Consider the following 19,564-nt stretch of genomic DNA (forward strand, 5'->3'; position numbering starts at 1 on the left):
CAATATCACTGCCATACATCATTCCATGCGTACTGTAGCTGATAACCATCTGGCATTTTCCACTCATAAGATCACAGAATCTGTGACACCCTTAAAATATTGCAATGAGTGATTTTTTTCTTTCTCCTATGACAATCATAGTGTCTACCCCCCCTCAAGAAAGTAGTGAAGGAGGAGGGGTTAGCTCCCCCCTCCCCATTTGCAGAGTTGAGGCATGCAACAAGCACACAGCAGCAGCAGCTTTGCATTGGAGAGACACAAGGACTGGATGCTGAGTGCTGGATGTGATAAGAATCAGGAGCTCCTCCTCCAGTGTAGAGAGACTGGAGGCAGAGAGGAGAGATCTCAGCTCATACACATACAGCCACACACCGGGACGCTGCTCTGCCGGTCCTCTGCTCCATCCAAGGGGAGCTCCCTGCATCCAACTGCGGAACTACCTCCAGGAGTGCTGGGGAGGAGGGGGCTGCAGCTGCACAACTTCTCGCCTCTTCTCGTTATTCTTCTCTTGCTGGGAGGGCTGCTGTGATTTCTATCGCTCATTTCTCTGGGACTTGTCCGTGTGGATGTGACAGAGACCTGGGAAGAGCAGCGATGAGGAGTCGGGAAGAAGAAGGTGGAGGAGGCTGGAGGAAAGCTGGGGAGCCAGGTAAGGAGCCCTCAGACTGCTACCACCCTTGGTCAGTGTGGGGATGGGGTTGGAAACCCAAAGATGTGTTTTTTTTTAGGGTGCTATGAATGTGTGATGGTAGCAGGAAGATGATTGATACAATGTATCCAGAGACGTTTGATACAATGTATCCAGAGATGTTTATGCAAACAGCTGACTGCACTCTGTATAGAGGGAAGCTTGAGGATTAAGGGGGAAACCTCACCCAGCAGCACCCTAAGATGTTTTAGGGCGTCAACCCCATATGGGGGCTTATAGATGGGTCAACCATACATAGCAATAGTGGTGTGGATGTGATAAAAGAGAGGTTCCAGGTTTTTATTTGGAGAGAAAAGTGCAGAACAGTTGATGCTTTTACATAAAATCCTATGCAATACAAGTGGAGACTTCCAGCAACACAGAGCTACTGACTGAGTGGAACCCTTTCACTGCTGGAGATTATGTAGATTATGGGGAGCCTTGTGAAGGCAGCAGCTTCCACCCCTCTCCCTAGAATTCTACACTTTGGGGTGAATCAGTAATGGGGAGAAACCATGTTACTTGTAGTCTGCAGAGCTTTGCACACAGAGCCCATTGCACTGTTATAGGAGATAGTGGTTATAAAACAGCACTCTTAGTACATCAGGGTATGGAGATTCCCCACACTGAGGAATCTGTAAAGCAAGACTACACCCCAGCAGGTAATGTGGATTATAGATTATGTATCCATTATTCATGTAGTGAGAACCTATTCCGCAGCGCAGTACAGAGATTTGTGTTAATTTCCATCCATCCCTGTCTCCGGTGAGGCTGTTGCCTATCTTAAGCACATGAATACTAGGGCCAGCTTCATGGGAAGCCAATTAACCTATCAGTATGTTTATGGAGTGTGGGTGGAATCCCCCACAAATATGGGGAGAACATGCAAACTGCATGTAGATTGAGTCAGATTCGAACCCACTCTATATGTGTTGTAACGGTGCCAATCGGTACCCCCTGTTCTATGGAAAGGAGGGGGGCTATGAGGAGATTCTGGAGGGACTGACATGGGGAAGCTGACCATTGCCTAATTCTACATAGATGTCCATTATGGGGAGGTCTGTGGGAGAAAAGGGGGTTTGCTTTTCAAATGTGTATATAGGAATGAACTGACATAGCTGAGGATATCAGATAGATGTTTATTAGTCAATGGGTTTTCTTGCTGTAACATCTTTTTATGGCCATTCAAAGGTATTGTATCTACAAGATTATTTTGTTTCTCTTACTGAGAGCAATCACATCCAGCTGTATACTCCTTACAGGGCTGTGCTATATACACAGGCGGTATGTATGGCACTGCGTAGCTGGGGGCTCACTGGCATTGGTGTACAGCTCATTAAACTCTATGTAAAGGTCTATAGACATGGGTCGGGGGCATGGGGGTACAGAGAGGTATTGGCAGCTTTAATATTACACATTGAGCCGGTATATAGAGTCTAATGCTGCCCTGGCTTTGCACTCCCGGTGGCAGTGAATGCAACTGCACATTCATTGCAAGATACTTTACAGAGAAGCCTGCAGGTGTCCTGAGAGCACTGATCCAGCTGGGATCATCTGAGTGGGACCCTGTAACATGCATGGCTATATATTTTGTAAAGAGTATACCTGGTCCCCTATTTACGTAGACCTGGAAGACCACTACCACTATTCCAACCTTTAACTATTGGCAATGCAACTTTTTTTTTTCCCTCCTCTCTCCCCCTCCCCACTGTCAATTTAATGGACAAGCTGCTGTGTAATATCAGATGTTTTATGCCCATCTCTCTGTATTTAAAACAATCCTTACATTACCCACTGGCAACTTGGCCAAGAGACTTATTTAATCAGCGAATGCCATTAAAATAAGCCAGTCTGGCTGCAATAAACAGTTCCTATGACTTGGCACTTAAGAGAAGGCATCTGATCTGATGCCATTCTTCTATAAAAGGTAATGAATATGTGGACATAACACAAATTTGTGAATTAAAGGGTCAGTAAAGCATATGGACAACGAGCAGCAGCACTCCCTCCACCTCCCATAAAAAGTGCAGCAGTAGTTGATTTATCATGGAGCGATGCTTCTTGCGCTTATTTGGTGATTTACGGCCATTTTTGTAGTTACAGCCCTTAAATTCTATATGTGGAGGGTTAATCTTATTGGGAAATTAGTGGATCGCCTAATTGGATCAATCATTGTTCTGCTGGGTTTACTGCAAGAATAGGCGCTTATTATCCCATTATAACAACTGCAGTCTATCCTAATGTATGGAGATAGATATTATATATATATATATATATAATTTTTTTTAATGCTGACCTGCAATAATTAGCAGATCCTACCTATTTTTATTCAGCACCTATTTTGTGCATGCTGTTTGTATATATTTTCTTTTTGTGTAGCTTATGGGAAATTTTTGCTCTTTAACCCCAAGTATTGCTGAGGAGTGCAATATACAACACCTGTTCTTGCTGCTAGATCACACTGCTGCTCATGAAGTCTATGCCCCTTGCTGTGTTTTTACCCTTTCCCATCCCAGATTAGATCTTCTCACCTGCTTATACCCTAGAATGCCCATCTGTGGCCATGCAGGTTAACACTTTCTGCCTTTTACAGAAGGCTTGTATTAAAGTAACTATGAGCCATGGTGGCATTCTTAACATGGCAAAAGAGATTAAAGTGTTGGCTGGCACACCGGTCAGCGGCATAGGTCACACCTTTTTGTGTACGTACACAATACCATACATCTTCTCTGGGCACAGTGTCACAATTCCTCTTGGTTTTAATGAATGTCTGGCTCAGCTGCAGACTCTGTAGACCTGGCAATCCCCTCTACCTATCGCCCAATCTCCTGCGCTCGTCTAGGAAATTAGATGCTGAGGATCAAGTCTTGCTGTGTTTTCCAGGCGATGACGACTGGATGTTTATTATTCCTTTTTGATATTTGGCTTTTTTTTTTTAATACGTAGATGTTGACTGAATACAATGCAGGAGAGAACTGCGGAGCGCAGCAAGTATTGATTTGAGAAGATCTTCTTTTTTTTTTTTTCCCCTAAATGAACCACGCAGGTTTAACACTTAAGGTGCTTAACACCAAGCGGATCCAAGTGCCATAAGAATTCATAAGCCTGTTTGCTCTTTTCTATGCTGCTGCCGGGTTTTCCCCTCTTAATAGCAGTCTACATGGGCGTGAAAAGAATAAGGCTTATTTGGGGTGGGGGTTGATTGAGCCCCTGACCAAATACTGAATTCCGGTAGACGATGACTCTTCGTTCGTCTTGCAGTTACCCACTGACTACATACACCATTCTACTTGTGCTTCGCAGCAGTAAAAGTCAGACTGTATTAGAGAGGCTAGCTAATCGGGGCACGCCAATTGTATTCTCTCTGCCTGGAGAATAAAGCAAAGAGGATTATTTGCCATTAAAGATGCCTTTTCAAAAGCTGTAGGAATATAGGTCCTCTCCGTATATGTTAATGCACGATAGTATACGTCGCTGCTTAATCCATTGGGATATATCGGAGCGCTATAAACTACAGGGATAATGGCAGGGATGGGATTGATGGGCTTGGATTTGAAAGTAAACTACGCATTTTCGCATCAGAAGGGACTGGGCGATTACTAAGATAAGACTTTGGAGTCGGTGATGGGAGATCCACTTAACACTTGTTGTGTCAATGTAGACCATAGTGAATATGTGTTAAATCGTCCGTTATGTAGTCTTGCTTTTAACCCTAGATCATCCGCCTCACCCCCACGGTTGCATGCGGATCAATGATCTAATCATTCATTTACACTTGTCAGTAGATTTTCTCTTTTCTCTTCTCCATTTGTGCAAAACCGGAGGCCAGACAATATCTATGTATTTGTCATAACCCAAGAACAGCTGCTGCATTGATGGCTGCCAGTGTATACCATTTGCTTGCTCTTGAAGCTGTGTATTTTTCTCCTCCGTCATACACTATTTCATGATCTGCGGGTGTTTTTTTTTTTTTCTTCTCTGTGCATAATGCCAGAAGGCAGTCGTCAGCACGGTATGGAGAATCTCCTAAAATGAAGCGTGATTATGTATGTAATTGAACAGTATGCACAGTGTTAAAGTACTGTTCTAATGGATGGTAGGAGCTGACTTCCTATAATGCAGTTGTGCGGAAGCTAAGGCTTTTTTTTTTTCGCCTTTAACTCTTCCTCGCGAAGAACGCTTTGAGTCATCCAGATTTATAGACCGCTCTTCCAATATACCGGGAGAGGCGAGTCCCATAAAAATAGATAAAAATTGTATTTCTCCGTTTTATGGAAAAATATATAGTATGGATGCGGCGAAACGCCAGAGAGAAGTTGCTTTTATTCTTCCTTAGTTCTCTCGTACTCGATCCGTTCTATTATCCCCGCCGTCATATATGCAGCCCATTTGTCTATGTATCGCTAAGTGCACCCTGTTAATCTGCTCCTACCATACCACTGAATGCAATCAATGCCAGATATCCTCATCAGTTACATGTTCCATGATATTGCAAAGTGCTTTGCTGTATTGTTACCGAGGACCTGTGTTGAAAAAGGACCTGGCTGATTTATTCAAAGCCGTCATTTAGGTATTATGCCTAGTCGGTAATGGCATATTCTCCAACGCCACAAACAGTCTGGATGCTTTCTGTTGCACGTTCTGACGTTTGGGAATGCTTTATTCTATAGCCTTATGTAATATTAGTAGCGTTTGCTCCTATATGAGCTACGTTCTATTAATCGACTCTTTCTAAAGTGTTTGTATTCTGAGTAGATTCGTTATTTGCTACATCTATGATGTTTGTTTAAATGCATCCGAATGTGTTTGGATAACAGAAAGCAATAGCTTGCAGAGCAGTTTGCAACATAAATCGTGCATGCTTTTAGTTATAAAAAATATATACATATCCGTTATGGGTTTTTAACCCTTTTTTTGCCGCCACCACTGTCCATAAATCTAACTATTACATCGTTTTTGCTAACTTGCATTGTACGCCCTAGTGTAGCGGAGATTGCCGTAAGACGTATGGAACTTATAATTACAAGATTCTGATTATTTTTTCCCCTTCCTGAGCTGCTTTTTCCATTTTCATGTTGATAGTAGTTGGGGTATCATGCATTCTCTCCGACGGCCACTAGAGGCAGTGTAGAGTCATAGAACAGGTGGGTAGCAGCCTTGTACAGTATATAGAGGCAGAGATCTGACAACATAATACACCTATATATTGTTATAGGTTTTCTAAATCTCTCATCCACGTAAGTGAAGCCAAGCGAGAAACATCATTTAAGGCGGTTCTACGGTTTTAATGTACAGGCTGTCAGTAGCACACAAGAGGAACATTAAACATGCAATAATTCTTTCAAGTTCTGTCTTGAAAATCCTATTACATTTGCAAGTGATCGCCCAGACAACAACCTTTTTTTTTTTTTACATTTATGAGAATAAACGTCAGGCGTTGTAAAACCGTAGCCGTTTGACCATTTTAAAAACAGATGTTTGCTGAGAGCTGAACGTAAATGAGAGGAGAAGAATCCCATAAAACGTGCATTTCAAATAAGCGATGGGGAATGCTGATTTAACTCGCTTATCCCCAGAAGCGACAGGTTCTTTTTCTTTATGTAGTCTACGCCTGCAAAAAGCTACATTTCTGAAGTCTACAATGGCGTCTTGGTAAATGCAGGAGCCTTGGAGCCCCATAGTGATGGCTTTGGGTGTTTTTTCTAGAAGGCGTTGAATTTGCCACAACAAATGTGTCCTTCTGTACAAATTGATCCTTCCTGTGTGATTCCTGCCAGACCAAAAGGTATGGACCTCGTAAATGACAGATGGCCTGGTGGTCTTACACCGAAGTGACATCTCCAACCAGTTGAAGACCCTTTTGTCAAGAATCTGTTGCTAAAGCAAATGTTATCACAGCTTTACCTAACTCCTCACATTTGTATTGTCTTAATGAGAAATATGTTGACAGGTTTTTATCGCCTTTCCTATGTTTTTCCCCGTAGGAAAGAAAACCTAATTGTGTGAGCGTAAATATATCTCGCAGTATTTCACTTTTCGGGGGCATTGTAATTGTCTGGAATAAATCAGATTTGAGTTAGGAGATTTATCCATAGGGCTTGGAGTGGTATAATGTGTGAAGACTACATGTTCTGGTGGATGTCTATTAGCTCCCGGATTGAGTTGGTGGTTCCTAAGCTCTACACTTCATTCCTGGTGACCATTAGAGGCTTTCATAAACACTATTCAGGTCTTCTGTCTGGGTTTTCAGGGTTATCTTTTGGCATGTTTATGATTTCTGATGTAGCATTCATGTCTGTTGACGTTACATCTTTTTTTTCCCACAAAGTTGACCATCTACATCAGATAGCAGTCCGCCAAGCATTCCTTTGGCCGACAGATGTTTTTCCAGACACCCCTATACAAGCTCAACTCATCGGAATGTTGAATGTATCCTGAATGGGGGAGTAAGCCACTGTGGGACACCTTACGGCAGCTTGTCTATTCTGCGAACAAAATAATTGGGCATGTTGAAATCAAGTGGCCTGATCCATATTTTTTTTTTGTCTTCCACGTTCTGCCATTGGGGGAATAATGGGACACTGCCATAAACCTTAGATGATCTTCAGGCCTTGAGGGCCTTAGGATGCTTTTAGACGTATTGTTCAAACAAGCAAAAGTGAAGGATGGTCAATCAGTCTAAACGTAACCCAATGCCTACGTTCCTCCTTTTTATGAAGGCATAATCATCGTTGTCTTGTTCGCTTCTCGGTTTAAACAGTAATCAGTCTTTTGTTTATACAGAGACTGAACGTTTCCGAACTATTCTTGTTTAAACAAGCCAACGATCCATTTGCCTGTCTAAACAGGCTGGACGAGTGCGAATGAGTTAGTGGTGACGTCACTTGCTCGTTCAAACGAGAATAGGCTCGTTTCAAAGGACCCTTGGATCATGGCTCAATTCGAGCCACATAATCGTTGATCAATATCTGCACTTATTTAAAAGGTCTTCGACTAGGTGAATACAAACTATATGGGGGGGGGGGGGGATGAATAATCGTTAGTTCATCCCTTTTGTGTCCCGTATGATTTCATCATTGTAGTCAAGCCATTCCCTGTTGACCTGGTGAGTTGCTCTTCTGATGACCATGGTATTTGGTGCTGCATAAAATATGCAATCACTTGAACGAGGGTTTGCTCCTTCACGTAGGGCAATGATTGGGTGAATGAACACTCACAGCTGATCGTTGGCCCATGTAACAGCCTCAAGTGTCTTTAGAATTCATTGGTTCTTCTCACGATGTGGCCGAATTTGGAGCTAAAATTTAGGATTAAAATTGTTTTGGGAAAGACCATCTTTCAAAAAGTGTTGAAGTTCACTATAACTTCACGTTCATCTATTCTCTGGGCCTCCAAGCAACCATCCTGTCTAGGCTGTAGAATACATGTAATTTGTTTTGGTAACAGACCCCACGTATGTGCAAGCCGTAACCTGCAATGATACTGGGATTTCCTGCTCTGAGACTCCTATTGCGATGCCTTCAGGCGGCCTATGTGCTCGAAGTGTCAGGTGTAACTAAAAGGCCATTTTAACACTTTGATGAATGCCTGTGAAAATCGGAATGACTTCTCGTGAAGATCATGGACTTTTAGTGCTTGATGGAAACTTGAGGTTTTCTGTATACTTCGCTTAAATTTGAGATTATAATCTTTGACAGCTGCTAGGCTTTGTTACACAATGGTCATAATGTATTTCAGCTTTTTCCTTATAGTAGAAGGAACCTATCGAGGAGCTTTTGGTGTAGAACACGTTAAACCACTTCTTGGAGGGAATGTAATCTACATTGCTGGATGTCGTTCGGAGTAGTTGGTGCATTAGTTCTTCTAAATAGATGTTCTTGGTCATTCGGCGTGTGTGTTGTGCACAGACTGCATTGCGTGAACTGTTGCCATTGTTTCCTGCCATTAAATGGTATGGCTTTATTGAACGACGAACAAATGTGACCTGTCATTGACGGACTAATCACATGCTGAAGGAAGGACTGATGAATGCTTGTCATGAGCAGTGTGATTTGATGAAAAATCGAGAGGTTATTAGACTAGGAGGATTAAACTCCTATGTTATGTCTTTGCTCGTATGACTAAAGGTATTCGCGTAACTTGATTTTCTGTATGTAGATGCAATGGAGTTGTTGCTCTTGAGTACCTTTTTTAGCCATGACGACCCTCCTCATTCATCTCCATAATGTTCAAATGTTAAGACTGTATTGAACATTGAAGTACGATGCGCATTTAAGTGATGCATGGAACAATTCATTAATTTCCATGTAACCCTTTCTCTTCGAGCTTGACTAGTCATTCCACGGCTGCAAAGTCACTTCTTCATTTTGCATTTCAGGCTCCTTGTATCTATGGCTAGCTTTTCAGGCACAAGCCATTAGTCTGTTTTTGAGAACCTTTCTCTTTTGCCTTTCATATCTGCAACCGCAACCCTAAATTGGGTTGGTGGGTATATCCATAACTTGTGTTATGGATGGAATGTACGATGCCCCCTTCTCTACAGCCAGCTCTTTTGACTTGAGTGCATTGGTTAACGCGTATCACAGAATGACGTATTTACGAATGTAGCGATTCTGTGATGAATATACATTCGGAGAGAAAGAGGAGACTATAGAACGTATTGATCGGGATTGTATAGAAGCTGGCCATTGCGAAGCAGTGGTCTCTGGGGCTATACGGCAAGAGAGACTTTGTAAGACGTTACCATAGAAACAGAGCCCTGCTTTGACGCTAGGTGGAGAGCCTGTCAACATATTGGCATCAAAGTGGTTAACCCATCTTAGACAGAACTCTACTCCTGTTTGCTGCATTACGGTGGTGGGGACGTTTCTAAAAGGGCAATAAACATTTGAAAAACATATATTTATTTTTTTTCTATAGCCTTTCTTTCTGATTTGTCCTCTTCCTCCCTCTCTTTATATGTGAATTATCATTAAACCTCGTCAGTGTACTGTGTCTTGTAATGTGGCCTTGAGAATGTGCCGCTGACTGTAGATAAAAGTATCCCGACTCCAAGAAGGTGGCATTGAAAAGACTGATAAACCCAGTAGCTGTGTCATAGTCGTTATTGAGTGATGCAGGTTATTTTGTGGCCATCTTTTAGAGAAAATATCTGTTTGTGTGAAGACCTGGCAAAATCTGCAGCCATAAAACGTCTGGACAAATTTTATGACTTAAGTTTCTACCTTTTTTATGTCTTTTAGATCTGTAATGATCAATACTTAGACTTCCTTCAACAAAGTATTTTTAGAAGGTGTTGGAAGACATTGGTTGCGGTCAGAGGCTATAACTTTATATACGTACGTGCTTCCAATTGAAAATGGAACCTTCAATTGCTGGGTATTAACTCTTATTACTAGAACCTCTTTAGCGATGGCCGTAGCTAAGGAGTCTGTAAGGACTCAACCCAGCTGACTGTTTTTAGATGGCTTCCTTTAACCTTTTCTCTGTAGTTGATTTTTATTACTGTAGATAGTTTTTAGTTGCACAACCTCCTCTGTTCAACTGTTGAGTGGTGGATCTTCATAAAGCCCTTGATGACTTATTTCAAAAGTCACCTATTTAGTTTCCAAAAGAATACTCGGACCCAATCCCACCCAACAGTCTTTAAATCCTGGCATTGGTGGACAGAAATCCAGGTCAATGGTGCGAAACCTGAAATTTCTTGTAGGCCTTTAGCTGAATGGTCTTTGTTAAACCATTTATTTCTTTAACTCTGTATGAAAGGGGTAGTCTAGGACTAAAAAAAAAAAACCCTCTTCACCTTTTCGGGAAGAGGTATGTCCACACAGATTATGTGCAAACCTTGCAACCAGAGGCGTAACTTGAAGCTTCTGGGCCCCGATGCAAAACTTGTAACAGGGCCCCCAACTATAATGCTTTACTTATAGTACTGGGTTCCCTATATGGAGAAGAGAGGCCTTATGGGCCCCCTAAGGCCCCTGGGCCCGGGTGCAACCGCATCCCCTGCATCCTCTATAGTTACACCCCTGCTTGCAACAAATCTGTTACTGTACTTGCAGATTTGGTTTTATACACTATGCATCTGGCAAAATCTCACCAACTATGCTGCTACCGTAAACTCTACAGATGTTTTCCTATGCCATGCAATCTTGGAAGATGAACAACCTCTGCACCCTGTGTGGGCATACTGTAAATAAGTGTCTATAGGTTTTCTGCTATTTCAGGTGGAAGAATACTGTTTCTGGAAAGAAATGGCAATTTCTTTTATTTTTTCTTTTAATCCTGGTCAAACCCTTTTCGTAAAGGACTATATAGGTAGTCCATTGATATGCTTATGACGTCACTTCTGCTATAATGCTGGAAGACTGAGATAGTCAAGGGTGTTTCCTGCTGTGCCATCTATAAAGGGTTAGATGCCGTTAATGGTGACCCCATTATCCAGTTGGTTCATCAAAAATATCCTGAATTCTAATAGACTACATTAAAATATACCTTCCTGATAATACTATGTATATACCCCATGACTTGCGCTTCAAAAATGGCTTAATGGCCCTTTACATGAGCAAAATTGTTGGTTGGATGTAACAAGCATGTTGATCGGTGCTCGTTTTTTCTTTGACCTGCGCTGAGAATCGGCTTATGCGGATGAGCAATCAGTGCTACGATTATTTGTCCCCATAAGGCAGGCTGTACACCTCCCAATCAGCCAACGAATGAACTTACTCAATGGTCAGCTGATGGTTAGGTGAACAAGTGTTTTTGGAGGAACACTCATCCCTAACAATTGGCCCATGTAAAAGGACCCTGTAGATCGGGGTGACCACTGTCTACATGTAGGATTTGTGTGGCCAGCATAAAGGTGTATGTAAGTGTGCTTATAGTGCTGAAGTTTAAAGGCCCATTTACATGGAGCGACAATCGCTCAAAAATCACTAAAAAGCAATCGTTTGAGCGATCATTGCCTCTAAACGCACGGCCATCATGCACTTTTCGGGCACTGCTAGCTGATCGTTAAATTCAGTCCAACCAAAAAATCCCTGTTCAGCCTTATCAGCAGTTGTCTACGGGTAGTGCTGATAGCATGGTATTCCGCTCGAGAACAAAAGAACTGAAAGCTGATAAGAGCCCTCGGGCTATTAACAGCTTTCAGCTAAAGGTCCATTTACACGGCCCGATTGCTCAAACGACAGTTTGAGTGACAGCTTTGAGCGATCATTTTGCATAAACGATTAAGTAGCTACTCAGCTACTTAAGAGCAATTAAGTGTGCAAATGAAGCCTTCGCTGAAAGCAGTTAAAAGCCCGAGGACTCTTATCTACATACAGATCCTTTCTTCTTCAAGGAGGAAAAATGCTATCAGCACCACCTGCGGAGAACTGCTGATAAGGCTGACTGACAATTTTTAGGTTGGACTGAATTTAACGATCAGCTAGCAGTGCACGATGGGCGCACATTTGGACGTAGCAATTATCGCTAAAACTATTGCCATTTATTTATTGTTTTTTAGTGCTCATTGCTTCGTGTAAATGGGCCTTAAGGCTTCATTTGCACACTTAATTGCTCTTAAGTAGCTACTTAATAGTTTATGCAAAATGATTGCTCAAAGCTTTCACTCAAACTGTTGTTTGAGCGATCATCGCTCCGTGTAAATGGGCCTTTACACATAAATGTTAAACCATTCTAGAAGTCTTTACCAATTTTTTTATTTTATCTATTATCCATGTCTCTGCAACCTTTGAGATTTTTTTTTCTTGGCCTTGTTATCTAATAATGGGCCTGTAGCCCAGATCTCTTGAATAGACAGTTACAAAAACACTCCTTCTTCCAGGAGCTTTCTCAAGGTGGACTGGTAACTTCTGGAATTAACACTGTTTAGACCAGTCCAGCTTGAAGGTGAGTGGTGATTGATCTTTCAATCCCAGACAATGACTTTTTTGTTTTATTGTCATGCAATGAAGATCAGACCTTTCACCCTCACCAGTCCATTACATGAATTTAAAGTCCTGCTATGCAGCACAGGCGCCGGTTATTTCCAAAGAATGTAATCCTCTGTTGAATCAACTTCTGATAAGTGCTAATACAGGGAACTGTGTGTTTGCTTCTCATGGCCATTGAAGGTCTTGCATTTTCTGCCCTGCTCCACATATGTATGGTCTACAATACAATTTGATGCTAATGGTGGTGGACACTTGGTGATGTTATATACTGTTAATATTGTCCCAGCTGTGTCCTTAATAGATGTTCTTCTCGTAGGCTTGTGTTGTATTTTCTGTTATTGTTGGTATTATAGGAGCTCATGCTTCCATTACGTATTAATTCTACTGTTAGTGGACTGATGTCTGTATTGTAATCTGCCTACAGATCCTTAAAGGGCAGTGGGGGGAATTTACAAAGTCCAAATTTCCCTAACACACGATGCACCTAATAGTGGCACATGCATCTTCATGTATTAAAGGGGTTGTCCCGCGGCAGCAAGTGGGTCTATACACTTCTGTATGGCCATATTAATGCACTTTGTAATGTACATTGTGCATTAATTATGAGCCATACAGAAGTTCTAAAAAGTTTTTTACTTACCTGCTCCATTGCTAGCGTCCTCGTTCCCATGGAGCCGACTAATTTTCGCCCTCCGATGGCCAAATTAGCCGCGCTTGCGCAGTCCGGGTCTTCTGCTCTCTTCAATGGAGCCGCTCGTGCACAATGCCGGCTCCGTGTAGCTCCGCCCTGTCACGTGCCGATTCCAGCCAATCAGGAGGCTGGAATCGGCAATGGACCGCACAGAAGAGCTGCGGTCCACGGAGGGAGCAGACCCCGGCGGCCATCTTCAGCAGGTAAGTATGAAGACGCCGGACCGCCGGGATTCAGGTAAGCACTCTCCGTTTGTTTTTTTTAACCCCTGCATCGGGGTTGTCTCGCGCCGAACGGGGGGGGGGGGGGGGGGGGGGGTTAAAAAAAAAAAAAAAACGTTTCGGCGCGGAACAACCCCTTTAAGCTCATCCCAGCACCGCCATAAGCCTATACAGAAATGCATATGCCAGGTCTGGCCTGGTGTAAATTTCTGGCATAATTTACACTAATTTCTGGCGTAAATCGTAACTCCCCTCCCCACCTCACCCCCACCCCACACACACACAATTCCTGATTCTACAACAAATATGGCTTTTTGATGCCCACAGGGGGTACTAAGGCATTACACACTTTCCATTCCCATAATTCATAGTATAGCTATGTAATGCACCAAGAGGCCAGGTTATCCAGAGAGACCCTTTTGTAGCTGTTTTCTGCCCTAGCGAATTGCTGAAGGTCCTAAATGGGCTCCACTTAATACAACAGTATGTCTCAATAGTTTATTTCCAAACCTAGTTCTGGAACTAGTCATTTCTTAGCCTAACTTCCCACAGGTGAGCGCAATATCGGGCCGTGAATCATGGCCAGATTTCTTGGGCCTTAGTCTTGCTCTCTTAAAGGGGTTGTCCCGCGAAAGCAAGTGGGGTTCAGCACTTCTGTATGGCCATATTAATGCACTTTGTAATGTACATTGTGCATTAATTATGAGCCATACAGAAGTTATTCACTTACCTGTTCCGTTGCTAGCGTCCTCGTCTCCATGGAGCCGTCTAATTTCAGCGTCTAATCGCCCGATTAGACGCGCTTGCGCAGTCCGGTCTTCTCCCTTCTGAATGGGGCCGCTCGTGCCGGAGAGCTGCTCCTCGTAGCTCCGCCCCGTCACGTGTGCCGATTCCAGCCCATCAGGAGGCTGGAATCGGCAATGGAACGCACAGAGCCCATGGTGCACCATCGGAGAAGACCTGCGGTCCACCGTGGGTGAAGATCCGGGCGGCCATCTTCGCAAGGTAAGTAAGAAGTCACCGGAGCGCGGGGATTCGGATAAGTACTATCCGTTGTTTTTTGTTTTGTTTTTTTTAAACCCCCTGCATCGGGTTTGTCTCGCGCCGAACGGGGGGGCTATTGAAAAAAAAAAACCCGTTTCGGCGCGGGACAACCCCTTTAAGCTGTCGCTAGCTATTGAACTAGGCCTTCCCTGTCTATAACTTAAAGATGCTCATTTGACTGATTCAAAAGGGTGAGTTAATTTTACAGTAAGTCAAATGGGCACAAAACATCAGGGGGTGGTTTGGTTGTGTTCACACACCATTAAACACTCAGTGCTGGGGTTACTTTCAAATCCCCGAAAACAGAATTCCGATGGAACCTCAAAATGAAACTGGTTTTGCTTAAACAAAAACTAATAAGGTTTCCATTTGAGAAGTTTTCCATTTTTGTCCAGCACAGATGCCAGAGGAGGGGAAGCCTCAGAGACCTTGTTGGTTTCTCAACGTGTACCCTGTCTATGGCTTTATCTTGGGGGTTCTGTGTGAATTCAGTTTTGGAGGACTCGGACACTACGCTAGACTGGAGAGTTTAAAGGGCTTGTCCTTCAACTATTAATGACCTATCCTGAGACTAGGCCATCAATAGTAAATTAGCAGGCCTGCAGACAATACTTGCAGTACTGGAAACAGTTGGTCAACATTGTAACTGCCCAGTTTGTACTGCATTCAATGGGAGCTGTGCCTGCTAAACCAAGTCAGGCACAGTATATACTGTAATGTTGATAGTGCTGTTTCCAGCACTGCACACACACTCTGCGGGTATGGTTATCAGCTGATTGACAGGGATCCCGAGTGGGAAAACCCTACCGACCAACTATTGAGGACTTATCCTGAAGATGGGTCATCAGTAGTAAAAGTCCAGAGAACCCCTCAAACACTGTTAACACAGCCTTAGTCCTTAGATGTAAGACTATTTGGAAAAAAATCCCCTGATCCAAAATCCTGTCTTGTTCATGTGTCTCCCCCATAAATGTGCATGCTCAGCTGAACATACATACTTATTTCTGTGCACTGGGAATCAAAATAAGCTACTGCTAGTTTATCTCCAGTGGGAACAGGGGTTGGACATGCTGAAATCCAACAGGCCCCATCCATTATCCTGAGATTTGCCATTGGGGAGAGTTGGCTGGCCCCCATACATATTAGATTTTAGGCTGATCCTGCCAAAATTGACATGTCTGGCAGAGATTTGTCTGTGTATGGGTGTCGAAAGTGGTATGTGACTTGGGTCACAGGAATACGATGCAGACCACGGAGTACCAAAACTAAACACAGTTTCTTTTTGAAGACTGAATTGAAATGAGTCCCAGTATGAAAATAAACAAGCAATTTGGCTTTCGCTTGATAGCGGGCTAATGCTGCCTCCCTATTACTAAACTTTAAACAGCAATAAAAGCAGCATTGGGAAAACAATATTGGCTTTTTTATGCAAATATGTGTTCTATAACATGGAAATGTATAGTGGACAGGTATAAGTCACAGTACTCCTGAGAAAAGGTTCCACTCACTGATCACAGTATAATAAACCTTCCTACTATAGTTCACTTTGATATATCGCAGTAGCCTCTGTCCGTCACCTGCAAGCAATGGCCCTTGTAGCGTTCCTGTATAAATTTATATAACAGGCCTGTTACACTGATTCAGTTCTTTTGTACACACCCACTGTCTCTATGGAGATCGACCTCACTTACAGTTCGTAGGGTACAAGAGGAAAAAATAGATATCACCTAATCAATCTTCGTTTACTCAGTCCACTACCCCAGGCCAGTTTGCTCCAACACTTGTATCCCCTTCAATGCTCCACCATACCAGCAGACTCCACACAGCGCCCAAAGTTCCACTGTTGCAAATGCTGGGTTCCTCGGTCATCTGGGATGATGATTCTGAAATCAGGCCCAACACAGAAATGGTGATCCTTCTCAGCCACTGTATTAGTACCCCACACTTCCTTGACTCTCCCAGTAATGCAGTTACCAAGTCTCTTATATCCTGCAGAGCTGCTAGGGACTTTTTAGGACCTGTGAAGGAGGCGGGGCTTACCCTTCATTATTTCCTATGCGTAGAGGCTGACTTTGGGCTGGTAATGTCATACAGGCTAACACCTTGTGGATAGCCCCTTACATGGGTACTAAGTGCTAGGCATATATTTTCATTCTATCAGCATGGATAATTAGTAATTTGTAATGGAAAGAACACTCTGCACACGAGATTAGTTACAAGATTGTCAAACTTTCTGCGGAGTTAGATCTTCTGGCTCCATTAAGTTTTCCTAAAATGACAAAAGTGAAGATTGGCAAGAGTGCAGAGTGAAGATGGGAAGCAGAACCAACTTCCCTGTCAGCCTTCTCTAAGCAAGTTCTGAAGCGCTGACTATATTGTCAAAGGTCAGTGCCGTCACCCAGATGCACCACTTCTGTGCCTGTCATCAGAAATTACCACTGCTTTGGTCCATTTTGACGGCTGGAAGGCTCCCTATACTGTTAAGCATGTTAGTACTGAAGTTTTCGGGTTTCTTTTTTGAATATTTAGTTTAGGTGTAAAAATGTTCTAACTTTTTTCGCTACTTTTGCCAACTTTTAAGTACTTAAGCACTCTTTCAAGACTTTTAAGCCTCTGTTAGCATCATGTTTCTCGTCTACATTCTGTGTACAGTATGTGGCATGAAAGATCTTGACACTTCAGCCTAATATATGAGTAGGACAAAATTGAAGAAACTCCTGCCAAGTGTGACCTTTTTAGCATACGTCAAGGTATCGGGATACTCTATTCCAAAACTTATGAAACTTGAATTGAGTGAATACATGGTTTCCCTTCACACAGCTATTGATTATTGTGGGAGGTAAACTTGTGCAAACATAAGGAGAACATGTCTACTAGACACCAGTGCTGCGCTTGGCCATAATTTTATCTTAATGGTGCCTGGTATACTTGGATTATGTAAAGACCACCTACTGTCCACAATTGGGCCAAGATGGGGAACTACAAAGACGTTTCCCAATAGCTGTCTTTCGCTAGCAACCTGTGAACTGGTTCAGCTATTACAACAGCTTGAATTATAGAAATACCTGGTAGGTTTTTTTTTCCTTTCTTACCCTCCATAGTCATTTAGAAATGCCTAAGTCTCTGTACTAGAGGAGACATTTACAACCAAGGTCATATCGAGGACTCTGCTACAAGTTTTATCCAAGGGTATTTCACTTAAACACTGCCAAAGCCCTTCTAAATCCTTTGGATATTGTTGTGACCACATACTTCAGTAAGCGAGACTGCTGTGACTGATTTAAAGTGGACTTCGGTCAACCTGAAACTTATCTACAAAAGTAACTGGCTGAGGTGTTAGAACATTAACAACTTGTGTGGTGGCATTAGGCCAAGATGTTTGCTGTAATGAAGCTTTTGTGGGTTTTGTTAGATTTTTTTTCTTTTCTGCTTGCATGTTTTTAGGCCGTTCTAGTCAAACAGTGAAAATCTATTTAGACACTGCATATTCTGCAAACTTTTCAGAAATGGTGCAGCTGTAAAAAACAAACAAAAAAGAAACAAAACTTTGTAATATAATTTCTGAGAAACTTGTGTTTTTTGTTTTTGCACTTATAAGGGTGCCTTTTCTCCCCCTAAGGCCGCCTGCAGACGGGCAGAAATTCCACTTCGGGATTTCCCGCGGAATTTCCTCCCGTGGAAGCTGCCATAGGATTGCGTTAACAAACGCAATCCAAGGCAGACGGCCACGATTTGGCCGCGTGAAATTTTGCGCGGCAAACAAATCGCGGCATGCTCTACTTCTGTGCGGGGCTCGCAGAGCCCCACACAGAAATCTCACTCCCCGGCCGCCAGCTCCGTTCTGCGCATGCGCCGGCTGCCGGCACATCAAAGAGCCGGAGCCGTGGAAGGAGGTGAGTGCCACACTGCTCTCTCGCAGCCGGATCCAACACGGCCTTCTGCAGGCGGCCTAAATGTCTTAAATTATTCACTTGCCCTCAAAAACGAAGTAGACCTTGGTAGACAAGACAAACTAAAGCTGCTTTTACACGGGGTGATCTGCGTGCAGAAACTGAATGATGAGCGAGAAGTGAAGGTCTCTTCGTCTGTAGTTCAGTCGGGGCGTGCATTTACACTGACCAATCATTCAGATTCTCTCTGGATTACGGGAATACGAACGATAATTATTTCATGTAGAAGCACCTTAAGGTTGCCTTCACACCTGCATTCGAGCTCAGTTTCTCTCCCCCCCCCCCCCCCCCCCCCCCTTCCCTACACACACACACCTCCGTACCTGTCTCAGATGCACTGCGGATGTGTTGCAGTGCAGAGAATGATGCACTGACGATGCAGATACACGTCGATTTAAAAATTGACATTTCAGAATCGCCGCGGGACAGACTCCAGCAGTCTCGACTGGACTCTCCTACAGCAGTCCCTACAAAGAGCACCCTAGGCAGCTCCCTTTATTAGGAAATGTTGCATATTTTATGTTTGGGCTTAGAAACTTTATGGTTAGATTTTGCAGTAATAATCAGGCCCTGGTCATTTTTTATATGGACCTTCATATTTGAACCGGGCTGCATAGTTGAACATCACATAATAAGCTCAATATTGAGCATCTAGACTACAACCCTCCTTCCCCTGATGTTTTCTATTGTTGATTTCCAGTACTATGACTTTTTATAAGGATTTAGAATGAATTTCCATTGAACTGTCTTTCAAAACCGAGGCCTGGCTACATAAACAGTCTTTTGTTTTTCAGTTTTCGCCATTAACCTGTCATGTTGACATCTTGAATTGCTCCTCAGGCTTCCCGAGGTAAAAGACTGAGTCACGTGGCAGCCTGAACAATGTAATCTGTGGACACTGTTGAAAAAGAAACATCATTCACTCCTAAATCCTGTTAATTGGCTTTTTATTATGTGCGTTGTAGGTTTTGACCCCTCTGTGTTGGCTTTTATACCAGCTTGTGCTATGAGAGTTGGGCCTTTACCCACTT

The 19,564-nt window shown here is 43.0% G+C and overlaps 1 protein-coding gene across 3 annotated transcripts in view; it reads left to right on the forward strand.

The window, feature by feature from the left end:
- Window positions 1-269: 269 nt before the first annotated feature.
- PCDH1 (protocadherin 1) overlaps window positions 270-19,564 on the forward strand; it is a 188,942-nt gene continuing 169,647 nt past the window's right edge. The window contains exon 1 of one of the 3 annotated variants that reach the window (XM_066590562.1): window positions 270-649. In XM_066590562.1, the coding sequence (XP_066446659.1) occupies window positions 595-649 (55 nt within the window). In that variant the 5' untranslated portion in view covers window positions 270-594. The remainder of the gene's footprint in view (window positions 650-19,564) is intronic. The other 2 variants (XM_066590567.1, XM_066590568.1) reach the window with 2 other exon arrangements.

This window comes from Eleutherodactylus coqui, chromosome 2 (assembly GCF_035609145.1).
Source record: "Eleutherodactylus coqui strain aEleCoq1 chromosome 2, aEleCoq1.hap1, whole genome shotgun sequence".
NCBI lineage: Eukaryota > Metazoa > Chordata > Amphibia > Anura > Eleutherodactylidae > Eleutherodactylus > Eleutherodactylus coqui.